The sequence below is a fragment of the Haemorhous mexicanus genome, chromosome 3 (genome assembly GCF_027477595.1).
Source record: "Haemorhous mexicanus isolate bHaeMex1 chromosome 3, bHaeMex1.pri, whole genome shotgun sequence".
In the NCBI taxonomy this organism is placed as follows: domain Eukaryota; kingdom Metazoa; phylum Chordata; class Aves; order Passeriformes; family Fringillidae; genus Haemorhous; species Haemorhous mexicanus.
Window position 1 is genome coordinate 28154535 of NC_082343.1, and position 21651 is coordinate 28176185.

At 38.5% G+C, this 21651-nt stretch overlaps 1 protein-coding gene across 1 annotated transcript in view; it reads left to right on the top strand.

The window, feature by feature from the left end:
* Window positions 1-21651, top strand: part of PRKCE (protein kinase C epsilon) — a 284370-nt gene that overhangs the window by 96181 nt on the left and 166538 nt on the right. Inside the window, exon 2 of the mRNA XM_059841205.1 lies at window positions 2435-2498. Within this exon, the coding sequence (XP_059697188.1) occupies window positions 2435-2498 (64 nt within the window). The remainder of the gene's footprint in view (window positions 1-2434; window positions 2499-21651) is intronic.

Below are 21651 nucleotides of genomic sequence, written 5' to 3' on the forward strand. Positions count from 1 at the left end.
TGTCTTTGATACTGCCATCTGTTGAGTGCTATAGCAGTTTTTCAAAAGCCTCCCTCAGCATAGACATCAAAGTCTATTCATGCACCTGTGCTTCTGATCTTCTAATATTTTTCTTATTTAAAACTGGCAAAGGGAGAGGAGCAGTATTTCAAGATCAGCAGCTTTATGTAAAACAAAACACAAAAAGCCAAAAACTTCCCAAAAACTCCCTCACAAAGCTCATGCTGCCAATTCAGGAATTGTTTAAAATGTCTTTTTTGGATATTCAATACTATTATTTATAAAAAACCAGACACCCACACTTTCATTTTCCTCTCCCTTGAGCAACCCCTGGCCTTGCTAGCATTATTTCCTGCCTGGTCTATTTACAATACAGCTGCTGAGATCATTTTCTTGATCTCTTGGTCCGATGACATCAGCAGGACCTGTGAACTCTTCTCCCAGCCCTCTCTTGAAGGACAATGCTCAGTGGAAGGAGGAGCTTGCATCATCCTGGTGCATTCAGCAACCATGTCTTGAAAGAGAGGGAAAAGCCTCTCCTGTACAGCCCTCTCAGGTGGTGAGAGAAGCCTGGAGACAAAGCAGGTGGCCCCACGGGGCTGCCCACTTGAACGTAGGCTGGCAGAGCCTGGCACGGCCGGGGGGTTCTGGTGTCCCCTTATTTACTCACCAATGTGTGAAGGGTTGGTCTCCTGTTATTGATGTGAACTGGAGATCTCCTGCTTCTACCTCCTGCTGGCCTCTGCTGGACCCTGGTGTCCCTTGGGGCAGGAGAGGGTCAGCTCGGTGTCACTTGCTGGCACGGGGGAGGCACGGCCACCTTCTCCTGCTTTGGGAGAGGAGGCTGGGATGAGCAGGGAGGGGAGAGCGCCTGCTCCCAGCCACAGCCTCGGTGTGCAGCTCCCTCAGAGCAGCAGAAGTGCTGGGCAAGTCCTGGGGTTTCAGCTGGGAGAGCAGAGCACTCATCCCTGCCTGGGTCTGGCCCTGGGCTGCCCCATCCCAGCGATGGCCCTGATGGACAGGCTGGGGCTGCCTGGTGCCTCCTCGACCTCCTGTGCTCCTGTCTGCAGTGGTGTGACACAGGACAAGTCCTGTGCTCCTGTCTGCAGTGGTGTGACACAGGACAGGTCCCGTGCTCCTGTCTGCAGTGGTGTGACACAGGACAGGTCCCGTGCTCCTGTCTGCAGTGGTGTGGCACAGACAGGTCCTGTGCTCCTGTCTGCAGTGGTGTGACACAGGACAAGTCCTGTGCTCCTGTCTGCAGTGGTGTGACACAGGACAGGTCCCGTGCTCCTGTCTGCAGTGGTGTGACACAGGACAAGTCCCGTGCTCCTGTCTGCAGTGGTGTGACACAGGACAAGTCCTGTGCTCCTGTCTGCAGTGGTGTGACACAGGACAAGTCCTGTGCTCCTGTCTGCAGTGGTGTGACACAGGACAGGTCCTGGCACACAATGTCCCTTGCAATCTTACCTGGGTGGTTTTCCTACTCAAACAGGTTGAAAATACAGTATGAACACACAGAACATCAGGTCACTCAGGCTCTGAAACCATGTGACAGTAGCTGCTATGTTACAGCAGAAGCTACTGATTACATAATGTTTTAGTTACAGTTTTAGTTTTCAGAGATGTGTGGCAGCAAAAATGGTTTTTAATTTGTTGTGTGCCATTAAGATACTCAAATCCTGCAATATTTAGATTTGCTGATGAAACTTATGATGACATACAGAAAAATCTGTAATAAGCTCTTCATTGTGGTGCCTGAACCGGAGGTTATTCTCATAGCCTGTGAAATCTTGGGAGTACAGCAGCTTGAGACTGAGCACCTGTATTTCATGCTGAGTGAAAGTGATCTCCTCATGGGTAAAGACTCCTTAAAATCCACCAGAATGGTGTAGAAATAAACAAATGTTGTGTTTCAGAAGAAGAGGATAAAGCACGTATTTCTTTCTCCCAGTGGGGAGACAAGAGGGGCATTATGACCACGTGTTAACCGGCTGTGTCAGCTGTGTGTGTTCATTTCCCCCGTTCTGTGACCAGAGCTGGTCTGTCTTGCTGTCACAGTGTTCTTTTCCACATTTGTATACCCGGGCTCAGTATAAATAGCAGTAAAAAAGTTGTGCAATTGTGGCACTTTTCGACTGTCTTGAAAACAGTGGTGCAAATGTATGTCAGAACAGTACATGAAATATTTGAAATGTAAAATTCACTGAGCTCAAGCTTTCCAAGCATGCACACTTCTTTTTTATTCCAGTGAAGGTGCAGGGTCCTCAACACCTCTTTGCAAAAGGAGGCTCTATTGGTGCAGGATGTGTCCTGCCTACACCTTGACTTTGTGAGGCTTGGAAACTTCTTGTTTCCTGCATGTGCAGTCGCTTGCTTTGGGAGCCATTCCAAGTTTGATTTTGTTTATTTCTTTTTCTCTTCTTGATTACAGATTGACTTGGAGCCAGAAGGGAGAGTGTATGTCATCATAGACCTTTCAGGATCATCAGGTGAAGGTAGGGACTTTCGATGTTTTATCTTGCTCTTTCATGAATGGAATCTCCAAGGGTCTCTGCAATGAAATTATTAGAAGAGGTGCGTGCTCATATCCTCAAATCTGTATAAGCTCAAGTTAAAATGAGCACATCTTGTTCTCTGCCTTTGAGTCAATAAGCAAGTTGCACTTCATCTTACCCTGTTAATCACTGATGGTAACAGTACCAGCTAAAATGACCACAATGAAATTATCATATTTAGTAGTACTAATTTCCAGAGAAAACTTCCAGATTCCTTAGTTTTTGGAAGAATACTAACTATTATGTAGGTAGAGAGGATAAGATGTAAAGATGAGGGATAGGAGTTAATTTGCTTTTTAAAATATTCTAATATTTGGTATTTTTCCATTTCAAGTAAAGTAATGACCAGAATGTTGTCATTATATGAGGTGTTTTCATTTTTATGGCACAACAGTTACATGTTGGAAAATGACCCAAATATGGAAGGGAAGTATTTATTACATTCTTAAGAAAAAAATCTAAAAATAATTTTCTGCTGCTTACTTTAAGCAGAGTCAAGTGATATATGGTAGGAATAAGATAATTTATGAAGAAGCAAATCTGTGTGTTTTAGTCATGCACTTGGTGACAGCCTGATCTGCCAAAATGGCCTTGATGATTGATTATCTTCAATTATGTCCAGCAATCAGCTTTGATCAGCTTCCCCCAGCAGCTCATGGAGCTCACTGAAATGAGGTTATCGTCAGTTCACAGTACATAAAGAAGATTCACATGAACCTTGACAGCAGCTGAAACCAAAAATGCTCTGAGATGAAATTATTTTGCCTGGCACAGTGGAGAAACAGTGGAAGAGCATGTTTCTCTTTCTGTTCTTTGTAATGAATTGCTGCTCTCTGACCAGCTACTAGCAGTAGCTTGCACAAACACATATTGCTATAAATCCTGAATGTTAAAAACAAACTTTATCTTATAGCCTCTTTTTGTACCTACATAAAATGTGCTCTACCATTTCTTTCCTTCCTGCATATTGAAGAAAATATCAATTAAATAGTAGTTTCCACATATATTTCTGACTGGCACGACAGTGACCACCTGAAATGTGGTTAAAGGCATTGATGTGATTCTGTCACAGGGCAGGTAGATGTTCTTCCAACCTTCCACTGAGGGCTAATTGATACCCAGGTGAGCCTGCTGTCACTGTTTCATCCCAAGATGCATTCAAGTGTGCCAGATTGTCAAAGGAAAAGAAGAGTGGTGTTATGTGGTTCTTCAAAAGTGCTTTAAAACTCTCTGAGCTTTTACACAGGAAAGTAAAAAATGGCTATCCTAATGTCTCCTTTGTTATGTGTTGCACTACCCTGTGACACTTGAAAGGTACTTGGAAAGAAATTTGTGTCCCTCCAGCAGCATTGGAGGGGAACACATAAATGGAAACAGGCCAGTGAGGGAAAACAGCTTATGAAATGCTTATGGGAAGCCCTCAGGAAGACCGAGAGCATTTATTTGTAGGCACACAGTTTGTGGTAATTGGGAGTGGGGCTGTGGCCCAGCCTCATCCCCAGGGGGCACAGCTGTGAGGAGCAGGTCAGCAGCACTGACAGCCATGAGCCCTGGAGTGCCCAGGGGCACTGACCAGCCACCAAAGGGAACAGGGGGCACACAGGGGCCATGCATGAACATGGGGGGTGTAAGAGGCTGGGCTAAAGAACAAGAAGGGTGAATGCTTGCAGCCTTCAGCAGTGGTAAGGTACTGCTCTGTGTGGGCTGAAGCATTATGATGTTGTATGGTGATGCTCTGTGTGTTGTGGCTGTCTCAACTGCAACACATGCTGTGACTTGGACTTGAGGTGAATTTGGTAGAAATTAGAGAAGTTGGTGCATCTACAAAATACAATAGAACTTGAATATTTTGGAGCTTTCCCATGCAATTAAATAACTGTGTAAAAGTGTTGTGTAGAAGCACTGCAAAGTTCTCTAGGAGGGTTCCAGTTTTACTCACAAAGAAAAGTGGACTGGGTTTGTACAGCTGTTTGCAAGCCATTCTTATAGTGTTGTTAGTGATACTGTGAAATGTTATTATTGGACTGTTTTGTTAGGACTGTGGCCTAAAGAATTTTGGATATTTAGTGATGTTATTGAAGCACTTGATTTAACATAACAACTATGTGAGTAACAACTTGTGTAGTGAATGGGAGCATCTAGACCACAAGGGAAGTAGCTTATTCTACATGTTTCAAAAATACCTCTTTCATTTTTTGTACATCTATATATGTAGGTAAAGATAATGAATCTGTGAGGTATTTTATGAATTTCAATGTATTACTTCATTGCAGTTGATCTGTATGTCTTGAATACTGAAGGAACATGAAGTTATAGTAGGTGCATCACTTTTGAGTGGCATGGGTTGGTTGAAGTGGTTGCTGCTCTTGGCCATATTTCTGAACCAGGCTCTTGTGTTTTGCAATCCAGTTGTCCCTGTGAGTAGCAAGAGTTCATAGTATTCTTTTTACGATGCACAAATGCATATCGCTCTTTCACCTGGAATTTTGGAGGAGGAAAATTGGCAATTGATGAAGATAGAAATACTCATAGCAAGAGTTTTAATTGAAGGAAGTAATCAAGTTGCATCTGTCTTGCAAAAATGTGCTATATACTCACCAACCACTCTTGTCTTGTATTGCTGTGTACTGAAAACTTGACTTGTTTCTCCAATGCTATATAAGCAGGTTTCTGGTTACCAGCAATCAGTAATGTAGCTTCAGTTATTTGGCCCTTCTAAAAGCTTTTGCAGACAAATATCCAAGTTCTCTTTTGGTATAATTGACTTAAGATTAGTTCAATCCATTAATATGGGCAAAGAGCATTGTTCTCTACTATACTGCCTCTAAAAGGCAAAAGTCCTTATTTTCCAAGCAAGCCTTTATGTGAATAAATTGGTATATAAATTGCAAGTGAGCTTATGTTGCTACCATATACCTCTTAAAATCCAGCTGTCAGATTGCTTATCCCTCTGCACTATTTGCATTTGCATAAAAACAATGAAAACAGTTCATTGTTATAGGCTGACTTCCTCAACAAAAGCACAGGGTTCCCGTTCCTCCTCTCCCTCTTGTCTAAGCTGAATCATTCATGGGCTTGTGTGGCTTAGGTGTGCAGAACAGATGGAAATCTGGCAGATTACAAAGGCAGGTAAGGAGAATTTCTGCCTTTCCCTAGGCAGAGACAGGCTTGTTGAGAGCCACCCTAGCATATCAATACCAGCATCTGGCCAATATTTTTGCATGGAGCTGCAGAAAGAACAGTAGAGTTTCTGGCTGTGCTACTTGAGGTTTCCAATGGATTGTTCAAATTTCAGGGAATTTAGTTTTGTTCTGAAAAAATTATTTTCTAGAACTTGCTTCCATTCAGTTCTAGTCTTTAAAGGAGAAAAAGATTGGAAAGGAAAAATGCTGAAGTCTGAAAGCAAGCTACATGAAAAGCCCTTACAACAACAACAAACCAAGAGGAATGTTTTTTACATTCCTTTTTACACTAATCCTGTTTTGGAACCTCCTTATAGTTTCTGAATGTTTGTTTTCTGCACTGATAGGGATGGTGAGTAACTATTTATTTTAGCAATCTTCTGTAAATTCTGTAGTAGGAACTGTCCAGCCCACATACTGAAGAGAAAATGCTAAATAAACTGCTTTTCACACAGAAGGTGATGTTCTCAAAAGTTAGGATTTAAATTTTTCTGCTAAAACATGAAGGTTTCCATACTGTGCTTCCAAATCAGTTCTGCAAAATAATTTACCATTTTGGTGATGTTGACTTGGGAAGAGGGTGAGAAAACAGCTCTTTAAGTAAGTCTTTTTAATTCTTCATTTGAAACTATGTAAGCAGTATTTCTGTAACACCTGTGAGTCACATCTTTACACTTCCTTTGCCAGAACTGATCTGCAGGGTTATTTACCTTCTGTAAGTTGACTTCATTTAAAAGGGGTCTGTGCATTTAGAGTAAATCTATGTTTGTTTGCTGTGAATGGAAGCAGCTGCATCAGTGGAGCCTTCCCAAATGTAGATATGCACTAAGGTGTCTGTTCACAGCCTGAAATAACTGCAGCAGTTACTCAGGAGCAGTTAACTGCAACAGTTAAAGTTCTGTTTGTAATTTTTAAATTATTTTAATAATTTGGTTGAGTTTCTTTAAGTCTTTTTAAGTGCTTAAGGAACTGCCTGCCAAAAACTTTTAGGGATATTTAAAAAAACAAATCCCTTTGGTCAAACAAGCAAATGTGGCTTCTCAGAACTCAGCACACCAACAGTATGAGCTGGAATTTGGTACACAGATATGTATTGTGCCATATGCAAGCACACAGCATCTCTAAGCATTTCTGATAACTTGCTTTTGGGAAACCAAATCTAAATGTGGGTGGCTGCAGTTGTTATTCTACCAGAATAGTTTGTCAGTCTTGCAAAGCATGTAATCAGTCAAGTCTGCTGTTGAGTAAACATTTGGTGACCCCTTTATGTATGCAGTTATAAGAAAAACAAAGTTTATAGTGGGCTGGTGTTTGTAAAAAGGAATTAGCTTGGAAAAGATCCATTGGATTTATTCTCTTTCTTTGCAAACTGGATCTTGTGGCTGCACAGGTTTTTAGTCTTGTGTCTTGAACTTCTGCCTGGGCTATGGAGAAGGATGTGTCTGTGTATCAGTCTGTCAGTGAACAGGAGGATCTGCAAGACTTGCTGCCTTATTCATTTCTTCAGTGCTGCTTTTTGTGCAAGGTCATATTGATTTTCTCTATTAATTCAGTGTTGCTGTATCATGTGCACTCTTTCTATACTGAAGTGCACTCACTAACTTAGTTATTGACATGCTTTGGCAGTGTCTTTACATCTATTTTTTCATTCTTTTTCTTTTAGTCCTTACAGAGCTTTGTAAGTAAAGTTTTTTGAATTATTTGAGAAATACTGAAGAGCTCCAGTGTAGATGATTAAGATCCAAATGCGGGCTAAAGTTTAAAACTTAACTAATACAGTGACACAGTGATTTGATTTACAAACTGGAGTAACAGATGGCCCACAAATGGATAAGAGAGGTAAATTGCCTGAGGAATGATTAAAAACATTTTCAACAAAGCCAGTTTTATATGTACTGAAAGACAGGTGCTGCTATATTTAACACCTTGTGACCTGCCTGCTGCATTTGTCATTGAAGGTTTCTTTTTCCTTTGAAATTTCTGGTTTGTGTGGGACACAAACATAGACAGTTACTTGCAGTAGCTTTGTGCCAACTTAATACTTAAGTTACCATTTGAAATATGTCAATATTAAATCAGCAGTGGAAAACTTCAGACTGACCTTGACATGTTAGTTTTTTTCATAACTGTGTTTATTATAGGTAACATGTAATACAAATTTAAGAACTATTCAAAACTCTTTTTCTATGTTCTATGTCTAATCAGTTGTAATGATTATTTATCATTGTTAGGTGCTCCAATTTGCATTATGAAATAAATTGCCCTTCTGTACAATCACAGATTGCCCATTTTTGAGTGGGCAGATGAATTGCAATAAAATGCCACAGCTTCTAATACATTCATCTTCAGATTCATCTGCTTGTACGATACTAAAGTTGCTCAAGATGAAGAACATAAGGTGATATTTTACAATAAAGCTTGCTAGCTGAAGTCATGGTATTTTGTCAATGGAAAACATTTTGTTTACATTTATTATCTGGCCTTTTTGCATTGAAATAGCAAAAAAAAAAAAAAAAAGTCTGTAGAAGTCAGCACCAAGTTATGTATTTAACATGTCATTCAAAATATGTGAATTTGTAGGAGGTTTTCCAGTTCTTCTTAGCTCATTAGGCTCTCAGGTTTTTAAGTATGGTTATTGTTGATTGGCATGTCAGGAGAGAATGTCTGCATGAAAAAAGGTATTGGTAGAAGCAGAGAATGATTCTTAATGTCATTTTTGTGTTCCATACTTGATAGATCTGTAACATAGATACAGGTTGTTAACCAAAATATCCAGAGGATTTGTTTCATTCAACTTTGGTAGAATTGATACAGTAAGAAAAATTGCATTTCTGTCCCGTGTTGTAGCATCCTTTTGCAAAGATCTGTTCATAGAAAATGTCCCGCAGGATATAAACTTTCTCTACAATTCCTAATGTATCTCTTTGCCAGTGCTTTTCCTTGAAGTACCTGTAGTTGTCATTGTCATCATCATTAATTATGCTTCTTGTGCTTTAAGGGCTCAGTGAATGAGACCTTGTTGTGCCAGGCACTGTTTGAACAGAGAGCAGTGGAAGGTGCTTAATCAAAAATCTCCAAGTCTGAATCAGGGAGCGTTTTTGCTTGGTTGTTTCAGGAATTTGTGCAAGTGAAGAGTAGTGGTTTCTTTCACTACAATCTTTTATTGCAAGTAAAACTTTGACAGGCTGCTTGTTTGTCAGATCCTTGTTGCCATCAGCTGCTGATCTTGGGGCGCTGAACCGGCAGTGAAAGAATTCTCAGGTTTGTCCCAAATTCATGGATGAAGAACCTTTTTTGTAATAACCCATTCACTAATGTAAACACATGGAAAAAGTGTCACAGACATTATAGATTCACTAATAAAAACTTTCTTATCTCTTATTTTGCTTCCCAGAATTTGATTGAGCATTCAACTCATGCACATTCTTACTTTTCTCTCTGTGTGTGTCAGTGTTTGAGAAGAAGCTGAGTGCTGGAAATGTCTTAGGCAGACCCCTAGGGAATCTGGGGAGAGTCAGTGGTTTTGTCAGAGTATGGATCTCTCAGAGGGGACCTAAGTAGCCTCTGTAGCTGTAGGTGAAGAAGTGATCTGCACTAAAAGATCTGTTGTGGCACTGGGGCAAGCAGTCCGGTAGTAGTAAAATGTAAAGTATCTGTGAAGGAAGGATAATGTTTGACATCTGAGAAACTGTTTACTGAGACTCAGCAAGCCACTTGAACATTACATTTTTAGACTCAAGGCTGGGGCTTTTGCTGGGAGTTAAAATAATCAGAAACTATGTGAACAGGACACTGGTGAACTGGCAGTGCTCACTGGGTGTTTTTTTGTCTTCAGGCACTTGACTCATGTAGGTTTGCAAGTTAGAGCTCTTCTGCAAATGCAGCTTCCCCTAGAAGTTCTTGGGAATATTGTGTGCTCAGGGAGATACAGAGTTTGAAGTGTCAGTGTTGTATAGCTTTTCTCTCTTTCTACTGTAAAGGAAAATATCCAGTCAGGAAAACCAGGCACACATTGGTTGTTCTGCTCTGTTCAGTGTCAATAAGGAGGACTTCAACCTAAAGGTATAATTTCACATTTTTATTCATGGCTTAGATAAAGGTAGAGTCCTACACTGACCTTTGGCTTTCCTTCTGCTGGCTTCCATGCTTTAAGAGAAAAACAACAAAAAAACTTAACAGCAACAAACTTAACCACAATCTTCCCATTCAAAATTCCTTATGTAGTGTATCAACTGAGAACCTATTTCCTTTGTAGCTTTGGTTTTGTGTAGATAGGATTTGGGGAATTACATTTTTCCCCATTTGGGTTTTCATTTCTTCAATATCAGATCAGTACTCATTGAAATTATAACTGAGAGGAAAGGTTAAAATCAAAGAAAAAAAAGAAACAAACTGATTTTCAAGTTTTCTCCTTCTGCTATGCCTTTATTTTCTTGTCTTAGGAAGGATAATGCAAAGCTGCTGCAAGTATACTTTTTCTCTTGAGTCTTATTTGGTTTAAACCTAAAATACATCAGTGCCGATGTGTGGACGCCTATTACAAAAACGAAATTATTTTTTCAAGCTTTTTCTCTTTTTGAAATTGTTAATCTCTTTTGTGGCTTTTTTTTTTACCACTGTAAGTAATCTTTAACCATCCAGATATTGAGTTCCTAGGTTTTTTTTTTGTTTTGTTTTATTTTGTTTTGTTTTGTTTTTATTTTTGTTTCTGTTTTTTCAACCAACCAACCAGTGGAATGAGAAACCCACCAAAAAACTTCCCAAGCATTATATTTATACTAATATGGAGATTTGTAGGTTGCATTGTTCAGTCAAAGCAACTTTCTCCTCTGAAATGAACCACTCTAAATAAATCTCCTATTTCCCCAATCTGTTAGAATATGTTAATGTCAGTAGATAAGTGCAATACCTGACTCTGGTGTGTATTTGCTTGTTGGTGCAGTAGATGATGAATTTCTTCTGAGACAAAATTTCACCCATTGGTAGCATGGCATCTGAGAGCAGATATTCTTGTGTTGTTACCCAAGTGAGAGTAACTGGAAAGCCTGAGAAGAGGACCTGTGAAATAATGGTCTGAGTCCATGTTAAGTTTTTGACTCTTGCCAGTTGACACTGACTTGACTAAGGGCATGGGCATTTATTTGGGAAAATGAGCCTTGCAGGTTAACAGCTGAACCCCAAATTTCCTTTTAAAGATATCTGTGCACACACAAATTAGCACTTGGTGACAATTCAGCCAAAGGCATGAGCCTTTTAAACTGCCCTGCTCAGTGTAGAGGTTCTCCAAAGGGTGCTTCTAGAAACTTAACTTTGTGTGGCAAATGCCTTCATAAGGAACATTTCTCCATGGATTTATAGCCATCCCTTGGATTGCATCCAGTTAGCTGATTGAACATCTGGTAAGCATTGTGTGTTTGTACTAAGCCCTTACTGTATAAAGCTGGCTTGAGCTTTTCAGGCAAAGATCAGTGACCTTTCCTTGGCAGACTTTTAGCCACTTGCCAAAATAAATGCTTTGCAGGGAGCAAGACATAGATAGAAAATTTGGCTTAAAGGCACCTTCATATTGTACTGGCAGAGTTTGTACTTGCTTAAGGAAAACTGTGTTAGGCTGAAAAAGGATTGAGACTCAAATACACACCATGTTCCCAACTGCTGTCGCTCTCTTTTCCATTTATGTAGTAAAAGCTCTGATTTCCATATGTTGGTTTTTTTGTTTTTTTTTTTTAACAAAATCATGCAGGGCCTTTGGAATAGGAATGTTTAATTTTATAACTGCCTATGCCTAGTGTCTTTTTTTGAAGAAAACTGGAGAAATGTATCACATTGAAAGCTATAGTGGTGTTTTCATACATAAGTGAAACATGAACTAGTAGCAAGTTTTGAAATGGAAATCTATTTTTTGAAATCTGTGTGTGGCTAGTTTTTCATAATATAAGACACAACATGGGTGAGTCCAATGCTCACTGCATACTGTGATGTGGAAAATGCATATAATATTAGAATTTTGGTGTTTTTCTTTTTTTATTGTTGTTGTACTTCATAAAATACATAGCCTCTACTCCTATGATTTTTGGTGTTGTGCTCTACATTTTTGCTGGTGCAGTAATATGCTCTGAATAGATCTTTTCTTTCTTCACCCTTATTTCCCCACAGCAGTGTTTATTGTTGGGGTAATTGAGGCAAAAGGTCTTGGTGTAATCTATTCTGATTAATCAATCAGGGGTGGATAAATAAGGAAATGCACACATTAAAGACAGGTTTAGCCATGTTCCTGGCTATTCCATGCGTCAGTTGGATTATGAAAACTTCCTTGTTCTGTGAGTATCATCAACCAAATGTCTACTGCCTTGAACATAGCCTGAAAATCTACTACTGTTTTTAAAATATAAATTTTGCGGTCATCTAAACAGCTGGAGTGTCAAAAATCTGTATTCTTTAAGGGTTGAAAGGTTAAACTACGTGAGGCCTTTCATGAACGCTCTGTACCTGTGGTGGGAAAAATTGTTTTGCCTCTGTAAAAGGCAGTCTCTGGAATTAAAAATGACTGTGTAAACCTTGCTTGCATCACTTGCAAGTTAGAGTTTTTAAAAAGAAGTTGCAAAGTCCAAAAAGGGAGATTAAGCCCTCTCATTCTTTCTCTGAATTTTTAGAAGAGCTATACTGAGGATGAGCAGTACAGCAAGCTGAGATGCATACTCTAAGCCCTGCATGCTAGGTCATTTTTTGTTTTAACTTTATTATATTTAGTTTGCTTTCATTATTTCTGCCATATGCCTTCCATGTATTGATCAAAAAAGTTAATTATACATGATAGATATCAGGAACAATGTAAAATACAGATTTTTATGTGCAGTAGCAGCTTTAGCAAACAAACTGCCTGATAATTTAGACTTGCAGCTATTGCATCCTGTGTCAATCCTTCAATTCTTGTGTAGTAAGGATGAGGGATATTTCTAAGAAATTATGCTTCTGAAACATCGACACACATGCACACACTAAGCTTAAGCATTGATAAATGGTCAAATAATATGAACATCTAGGTCAAAATACTCAACCTGAATAAATCTGAGGAATGTTAATAACTCCTGTTTGCACCAGTGGGGCTCTGTCCTCCAAGACAGAGGAGATTAAAAAAATCTTATTTATATTACAGTATTGTAAAGGAACACTGCGAAATACTCCTTTTTTTTTTTTTTTTTTTTTCTGTTATAATTCCCACATCAGTACCTGGAAACTGGATCTTTCCAGTGAATTTTGAAGCATGTGTTTTCTTTCTTTGTTAGACTCAGTGTTTCCAAAAAAAACCTTCAATGCAGCATTTTTTAATTTCACCATGGAAGTCTGCTGTGCTGTGAATGGGGCTATTTAAAGGAAACATCTTCCATTGCAATTCATGAACATTCTGTAGTAGATCAAAGTGGGCCAGGGTATTTGTTCACCTCTGCCTAAATGCTGGAAGCAGCAGTACTTCTCCTTTTCAGAGCAATGTCATTGTTTACATTTGCACAGCTATACCGTAAGGCAAGAAAGGAAAAAAGAACTTCTTTTCCTTTTTAGACTTCAGAAAAATGAAACTGTGTGAATGTAAAATCACTTTCAGATTTTGGTCAGGTCTCTTCAAATCCTAGATATAATAGCTGTAATAGGTGTAATACTTAACTATGGTGTCACAAAGTCCTAAAACCATCCTGTGTTCTGTTTGAAAGAGTGCGCATCTAACACTCCAGTTCTCCTGGCAATCCTGTGTCAGGACTTTATTTGGGGCTTGGTAAAAATCAGGGATCTCCTGTGGAACTGTCTTCTCATCTAAAGAGAGCTCCACAGGCAGAGGTCAGAATTTTAGGGCCAGGTTTGATGCTTTGTCTCAGGGGGTGAGTTCTTAGGTTTACAAAAGGAGTCCTTTGCATTTCAGTTGACTAAGTGAACCAGCAGTGCACTGCCACGTGCTCAATTGGCATTATATTTAACGTTACATTCAGTAGCAGAGTTCACAAATATTTCAGTGCTTTGTAAATGTCAGCATGAGAATCACACATTGTACCTGCTGAACAGAGAAAAAAGAGGAATAACAAGGTGGCTTTGGCTGCAAACACAGGGCGTAAAATTTAAACAGTGGGGAGTTATTTTAATTTTTCAACTACAGCTTGAGTTTCAATATCTGATTGACTTTGGTTTTGGAACAGCTTGTGGATTAAACAAGTTTTCATTTACTTTTAAAAGCTTTAAAGTGTTTTTGAAGAAAAGTAAAGTTTATATAGAATCTCAAGGGTTGTTTCCTATAATTCGTTTGTCTGCACTCCATAGGTGTAGCAGATTTTGTGAATATCCACAGTGGCAGATGTTTGTTTTAGAGCATGCAGTTTTTGTGCTCAGAGTTTTAGAGTGAACAGAAATATTTAGTTATTACATTATCTACAGTTTGAGACTTGTGTAAATCCACTACTTCAGGCAAGATAATATTAATGCTAAATATTAATAAAAATAATGAACCCATTTTATAATAACATTTTTGAGTCTGAGATTTTCTGGGTAAATCCCTAACTGGAGTGATTTTTACATCTGCCATCCTGACTTTGGGCAAGGCTCTTCAGTGCATTAACAAACTTCCCTGGAAAACTGGAGTGTGTCTGTCTATTGTGCTGCAAGGCTAATATAAATGGAAGCATTCCTTAAAAGAAAGAGCTTTATAAAAAGACTGAAAAAGGACTTGAGATTTAGATTTGTATCTTCTCTTGAGTTAACAGCACACTCTTAATTGAAAGACTAGAAAGTACACTTGGTGATGTTATGAACTTGCAGTTAATAAAATGCATTTATCCCTGTTTCAAATTAGTAAATAAATTTTTAGGTTGAGGGAGGTGTTATGTGTTTTAAGAATTCATTTCTGTTTAAATATTTTTGCTGTCTGTAGTTATTAAATTATAGTCAGGTCCTTTTTAAAAATCCTTTCTCAGAGCATTTTACTGAATACAATACTTTGTGTACAAATGCAGGAGTTATTAGTCAGTAGTTAAACTTCTAAATTTGACAGTGACAAATTGACCATTAATAAAAAATTGGTTTTGGGGTTTTTTTTTCTCCCCAGTGTGTGGTGGTGTACTGGATTTCAGATCTGATTTTAAATTATGAAAATCAAAGCAAAACAGAAACTGACTCAAGTTGTGCTAGGGGAGGTTTAGGTTGGATAGCAGGAAAAATTTGTACATCAAAATATGCTGCCCAGGGAAGTGGTTGAGCCACCGTCCCTGGAGGTATTTAAAAGACCTGTAGATGCAGCACTTAGGGACATGGTTTAGTGGTGGACTTGGCAATGCTGGCTTAGTGATTGGATGCAACATCTTAAAGTTCTTTTTGAATCTAAATGATTCTATGATTTTATAGAAGACTCTACTACTAATGATTTCAGGATTTGAAGATTAAAAATCATTTATTATCATTTGTTTGGATTTTGTTGTTCTGGTTTGTGTTTTTTTGTTTTAAATAATCACTTTCATTCCAAGTCTTTATTATTAGAGAACTTAAATTCTTCCTGCTTAGGGAAAGTCACACATCTAACTTAGACATTTGACTTACTCATGTAGTCTCTGTGGGATACAGTAGTACCAGAAGTTTCATCTCTTGTTTTGTTAAGATACAGCCTTGGAGGGTTTGACAGGGTCATTTCAGAAGAATGTGCACCTCACTAAAAGGCATTTAGCTTCCCTTAGGTAGGTTAAGCATCTCCCTTATCTGTGCTTCAGTGTTTGACTAAGTTATGGAAGAATATCCTATGTTGTTCAAGTACTTTTCCTAATTTTTTGACTGGGAAAACGGGAGGGAGACTTCACACATGCAGTAATACCTTGTTTGATGCCTTCTCTGAAGGAGCTCACAGGGTTTCCACAAGGATAGCCAAGCCATTTGCCACATTAGGATGTGGTCCAGCTGTTCATGTTTTGTTTCTTTGCACCATTGCTGACAGCCTTGTGATTCTGTATTGCACCAGGAGGGCTGGCGTGGGCTATGAGCTGGGAAGTAGCAGGAGCCCATGTTTCTGAGGCTTGTTCCTGGGTCTCAGCAGACATCATTGGAACTCTTGCCTGTGACAGGACAGGTCACTTGAGTTGTCAGGCGCAGTGTTTTCTGACAAACTGAGAATAGGAACTCAGGGAAGTATTTGGAGTAGGGAATACAAACATTTTTTCTGTGCCAGCTTAGCTACACCGAAAGAACTATGGAAAGCATTGGAGAGTATTTAAATCCATTGTTCCTGCCTTTGGAGGAAAGTAATTTACAAATAACCTTGTGAAAAGCTGGTTCAATGAATACTTTCCAATACATTCTACACAATTTCTCTGGAGTGTTCATACTTTCTTTTCCTATGGAACAAGACTCCTTATTTCTATTTCAGTAAGAGTAGTCAAAGCAGTTTTCCTTTGCTGTGAATATGGCACACACAGAGGCTATAAAAGTGTACCTGAGAGCTTGCATCTTTTTAATTTCTTTGCCCAAACTCTATTAACCATATAAAGTACTAAAATGGAATTATCATGTTACCAAATTATTTTTTCTGATTCAGGAATACCAGATGCTGTTGAAGTCACAGCTACCATCACTCAAGGTTGTATTTACATGATAGTTTCATCCTGATTCCTTCTAACAATACTGCTGGGGCCAACATTACTGGTATTGGAGGACAACTGCATGAAAGACTGAAAGAGGGTTGGATTTGCCACAGCACAGTTGAGACTGAAATAGTTTTATCATTTCCATTCTGAGCAATTCGGATAGCATGAGGCACACAGTATTCCTTTTGTGATTGCAATGAAGGCAGCCCAGTTCCACAGAAACAATTTTACATCAATAAGATACTTGGAAGACAACATGGAAAGAATCCAACCTTCCAATTTCATATCTACTTTAGAGAGACTAAGGAAAGAATCTGCCTTTTTCGACATCTGGAATATATTTCTTCAGTTTTATGGTATTGATGTTGGGTTTTCTTTTATTCATTCTTCTCTCTGTTTCTGGGAGACATATGGTTGGGCTTTTTAATTAGTTAGAAAATGGAAGTTTCTGTTAAGGATTATTCAGAATAAAGTTAAATAATGGCATTGTTAAAATTCAGTAGGATCTAAATTTTATTGCTAGTTTCCTATTTTTATAGCACCCAACTAAATATTTTCCTTCTTTTCCCATGTAGTCCTTCCTCAAATGACAGCAGAGGATGGACTTCAGTTGGTGTACATTAATCACAGATGAGCAGAACATGAATGTGCTGTTAAAGATTATGTAGTTGCAGTTTAAAAGGATTGTTGTAGTGTTCTCTTTGTGGAAATTTGCTGCTACTTTTTTGTAGCTGAGCAAGCAGTAGCATTTCAGAAGGTCGTTTTCTAAGAAATGAGCAAACCCATCAGTAATTGTGAAGAAAGGCTTATTTATTATTTTTTAAGATTTTTTTTCACTTTGCCATTGTTGGTGGCTCCTTGCAGTGAAGCCAATAAAAAAGTTGGAGCAGTCAGGCGAACACTCTCTTGAAGCAAACACCTATCCACAGAAATAAATGCCAGTATAAGGCTTTTTCTCCTTATGTTCATTAATTTACCTGAGACCTAGCCACCTAACTCAGGTTCCTGTGGAAATCCCACCTGTTTCCTGTCCTTGTAGGCACTAAAGCCTTGATGTGTCCTGTACTTCTTTGTGTGGGGCTTGATTATGCACAGCTCTCAGTACCAGCACACACAAGCAGCGTCTTCTCTTGCTAAACCAAACAAAGCTAGTTTTATGCCTTGGTACAATGGGAGGAAAACAGCAGACTACCATTAATCCCATTGTTTGAATTTCGAGCTGAAAATCAAAGTCAAACTTCTCTTTCTCCTTGTTGCTGTGAGGTTGGATTGTATTCATTATCTTGCTGACTGGCCCGTAGCTGTCTTCCCTCGCTTCCTGCCCAGCAGCTTATCCCGGCCCCAAGTGCGTTGCTTCCCCTTCCACTTCCTGCCAGCTTCGCCTCCAGAAATGCAGGCAGGCCAAAATCTCAAGTCCCTGCCCTGACAAAACTGATTCTTACTTGGAGATCAGTATTTGGAGCTGTCATTTCCTGTAAATCCTTCCTTGCTGGGCTCTTTAAAGATTGCTCTCGTTAGGATAAGTAAAAGTCCTTCCATAGATGACAGAATGAGTTGAACTGCAGAATGGATTTTCCTCTTTGGTTTATTTTGGAAAGACCACTGAAATATGTAATTGCTCTGGGGAGAAGTCATGACTTTACTGTGGCAGAGAGACTGTGGCTGTCTATTATTTGGAGTTGACCCTTAGCAGGAAAAAAAAAAATCATTGCAAATTGTAAAATTTGTGTTTTATTACAAGTTCTAGGGATAAATTGATCTTTATGTAGAAATAATGATGCATGGAACTGCCAATCCAAAATACCACTTGTGCATTTTGCTTTTGAAAAGATAACAGAATCCATTAAAAAAACATATCAAATAGGAGATACTTTTGTTAAAAGACCACTCAGTTGCAAAACCAAAATTTAATCTTAACATTGTAAAAATTAAGAAAATTTAGACCAAATTTTTCATCAGCCAAAAAAAGTGTGTGTGTGTATATAAACACATGCATATAGATGTATTTTTTGTAATTTAAAGAAATATTTTTTTACTGAAAAACTTCTCATGAGTGCCTGGACAATGGTAATGTTTGATACATTGCATTAGAAAAATGAGGATTCTTGTTATGGTTTTATCAAGCATATTAATATTTGAGAATGGTTGCATAAGTATATTTATTAATACTGATTAAATATATATTTTTTTTATGTTCAAATGACAAGTTACCTGCCATTTTAAGTCTAGGTTATCATTTAGCCTATCTGGAATATTCCTAGATAGAATGAATTTTACATCTTAAGTAGAAGATGCTAAAGGACATGGAATATCCAGGTACTAATTTGGTTGGCTTCAGGTGGTCTCACCTAAGTATCAGTACACATTACAGAACTTAACTTTGCACCTTGCTTCCCCACCACATTAATCTTCTGAATGAAAAAAACCTAAGCAACTCATGTCCATCATGCATTTCCATCACAGCTGGTGACAAACATCCAAAAGGAGTGCTTCCCTTATTGAATACTGCCTGTCTCAAAACATTTAAATACCTTGCTGAACAAGACTGTTTTGTAAGACTTGCTTATGCTTCCTATTTCTGCTTGTGGGCTAGTGGTAATTTTTATGTTCCTGGTGCCAAAAGCACAGGAATACTTGTTTAAAAACTAAATAAATAGTCCAAGCAAATTTTACCTGTTTCTGCAAGTAAGGAGTGTGAAAATCTTGCTAAAGTTTAAACAGCCACTTGACTATGCAGTAAAACATAATGTAAGGTCTTTTCAGTGTTCCATCATCTCTTATTTGAGGTATGAAAAAAGCTGGTGTTACAAACAAGTTGCAGGACAGTAGGTTATATAATTCAGAATTAAAATATTATATAAACTATAATCTTGATACCATGGCCTTATTCCTTCTGCTGTTATTGTTGATGTCATTTATATGGATGGCAGCCAAGGTTTCCTCCACATGGCAATAATTGCATTTTTATGGTATTTCTTATCATCATGGTACACTTTATATATTGCTTAAGCTTTACATCTTTAGAAAATCTGGTTTTATGTGTTCAGAGATGCTGCCAGACTGGGAAGATTATAGGCTAGTGGGTTGGTCAGTGAATACAGAGCTCAGGAAGCTTCCTCAGCAAAAAAGTATTTGTGACTTTGGACAAGTCATCAATTTACCCCACATCTCAATTCTGTTTGTATGTGAGCACTGTTATTGAGTAGCACTGCCCCAGGCATAAAATATGTGGAAAGTTGATCAATCAGCTAGGGCTGCAAAGAGACTGGAGCATGTTGGAATAGAGGTTGTCACGATGCCCACCATAGGAGCCTGAACTTGGACAGTCAGGTGTTGTGAAGAAAAAGATGACATAAAACTGATGGATACATCTGTGCCAAATCCTATGTGATAGAAGCATTTTAAATCTGTCTTGTTACCAAGAAAGAGCCTTTCTGATTCTGGAGAAAAATATAATTAGAAATGTTGATATTTCTGTTTCTCTTTTTTCAGTGCAGTTCTTCACAGCCTCCAGCTAGTAGAAAGTTCTTTATTTTTTACCTTAGACCATCAAACTATGGCAGATTATGAAGCACAATTGTTTTTTGGGAGCTGGGCACTGGAGGTTGGGTTCAGTTCTCTAGAGGAGGGCTATCAGCTAGTCTCTCAAATCAAAACCCCTGAACAACATTAAATTATAGTGCAAAAACTTTAAAATGCAAATTTTTGAATTTGCACCCATAGATAAAGGAAATACATCAAATTGCTCTGTTTGTTTTGAGGAAAAGCTGCTGGTGCAGATTCTAAAAATAAAATGAAAGTTTTTACAACACATCTCAGTTACCCCATCTCTGAGTCAGAAGAAAGTATAATCCAACACCCTCATCTGTCAGCTGCTGCTGAAGGCCCTGACAAAGATCTGCAGTGCAGGATTTTCCCATAGGATCAGCCCTAGGCAGTCTTCTTGGTGTTGGTCACTTCAGAGATGCAGTGGAACCCAAGGTGTGCTTCACCTATGATCTTCTTGAGAAGAAAATCAAGTTTGGGTAATAAAGCCATGCAGTAATATTGACATGAAAGTGATTAATTTTAAAGCTGTTAAATTATGACAGCTTTAAATAAAGCCATGCAGTAATATTGACATGAAAGTGATTAATTTTAAAGCTGTTAAATTATGACAGTGCCTCTTTTCAGGACTGAGCACCATGATCCTTATCCATGCAGGGCAAGTGGGGATGGCTGATGTACAGGTTGCAAACCAAATATTTTATCCCGTGTCTCATCTGTGTGACACAAATAAGGAAAAAGCAGCAGCTTAATGAAAGGGTGCAGTTCTAATTTTTTTTTAAATAAAATACTCCACATTATGGTTTTAGTGTAGATTATCAAATTAGCTCTGATTGGCCAAGTCTTTTATCCATATGCTAATCACTGTAATGGAAAAAATGGGCAGTCTGATTTCATACTGCGTTACCTGGAAACTTCTGGAAGAAGAGAGCAGCTGATTAGGAAAATAGCTGAAACATCTTTTAAAGCCACAGAGGTTTATGTCCGAAATAGGCAAACTCATTGGAGGAGCTAGTTTTGGTCTTGTTCTTCAGAATTTATACACTTGATGTTCAGTTCAAAGTATTTCAACATAATGCTTTTACCTGAACGAAGCTGCATTCAGTAATAGAAGAGGGAATGGATTTTGATTTGTAATTGATTAACTGTCTTAATGTGTTTGCATCAATTGAAAAATGCCCAAGCACGAGCTCAATATTGCTCCAAGTAATTTTCCAGGCATCTGTGTTTCAGTGGCTGGATGGCATTTAAGGTAACTATGCAGTGTAACAGATGCTGATTTCATCCTATATTGCTGTCATGCTAATGACTAATAGTGCTGATAAAAGGCAGTTGAGCATGTGCCTAGGGCATGGAAAGCTCACTCTCTGGGGTGAGCTGTACCATGATGTCAACGTTGTTTGGAATGCATGGATTCCATCATGGCTCTGTGTTTTGTCTTTAAATAGTCCTTGCTTTCATGCAGGACTCCTCTGCCCTGATTTACAGGCAAATTCTTGTATCTCTGGTGGTGTTCAATTGCAATTGGCACTGAAGAGAAAAGCAAAATTTTAGAGCTTTAAAAAATAATCTCTGCTTTTGATATTGAGGGGATAATACTTGGGTGGCCTGTGTGAAATTAGTTGGTGGTCTAAGTCTAATTCCTCATGGATGCATCAAAAACAAACAATTTAAAAAATCCCCTTCATTATAAACAACACCCTTGCTGATACATTCAGCATGGAACAAAAACTGAGCCATGGAGGAATGAAATAG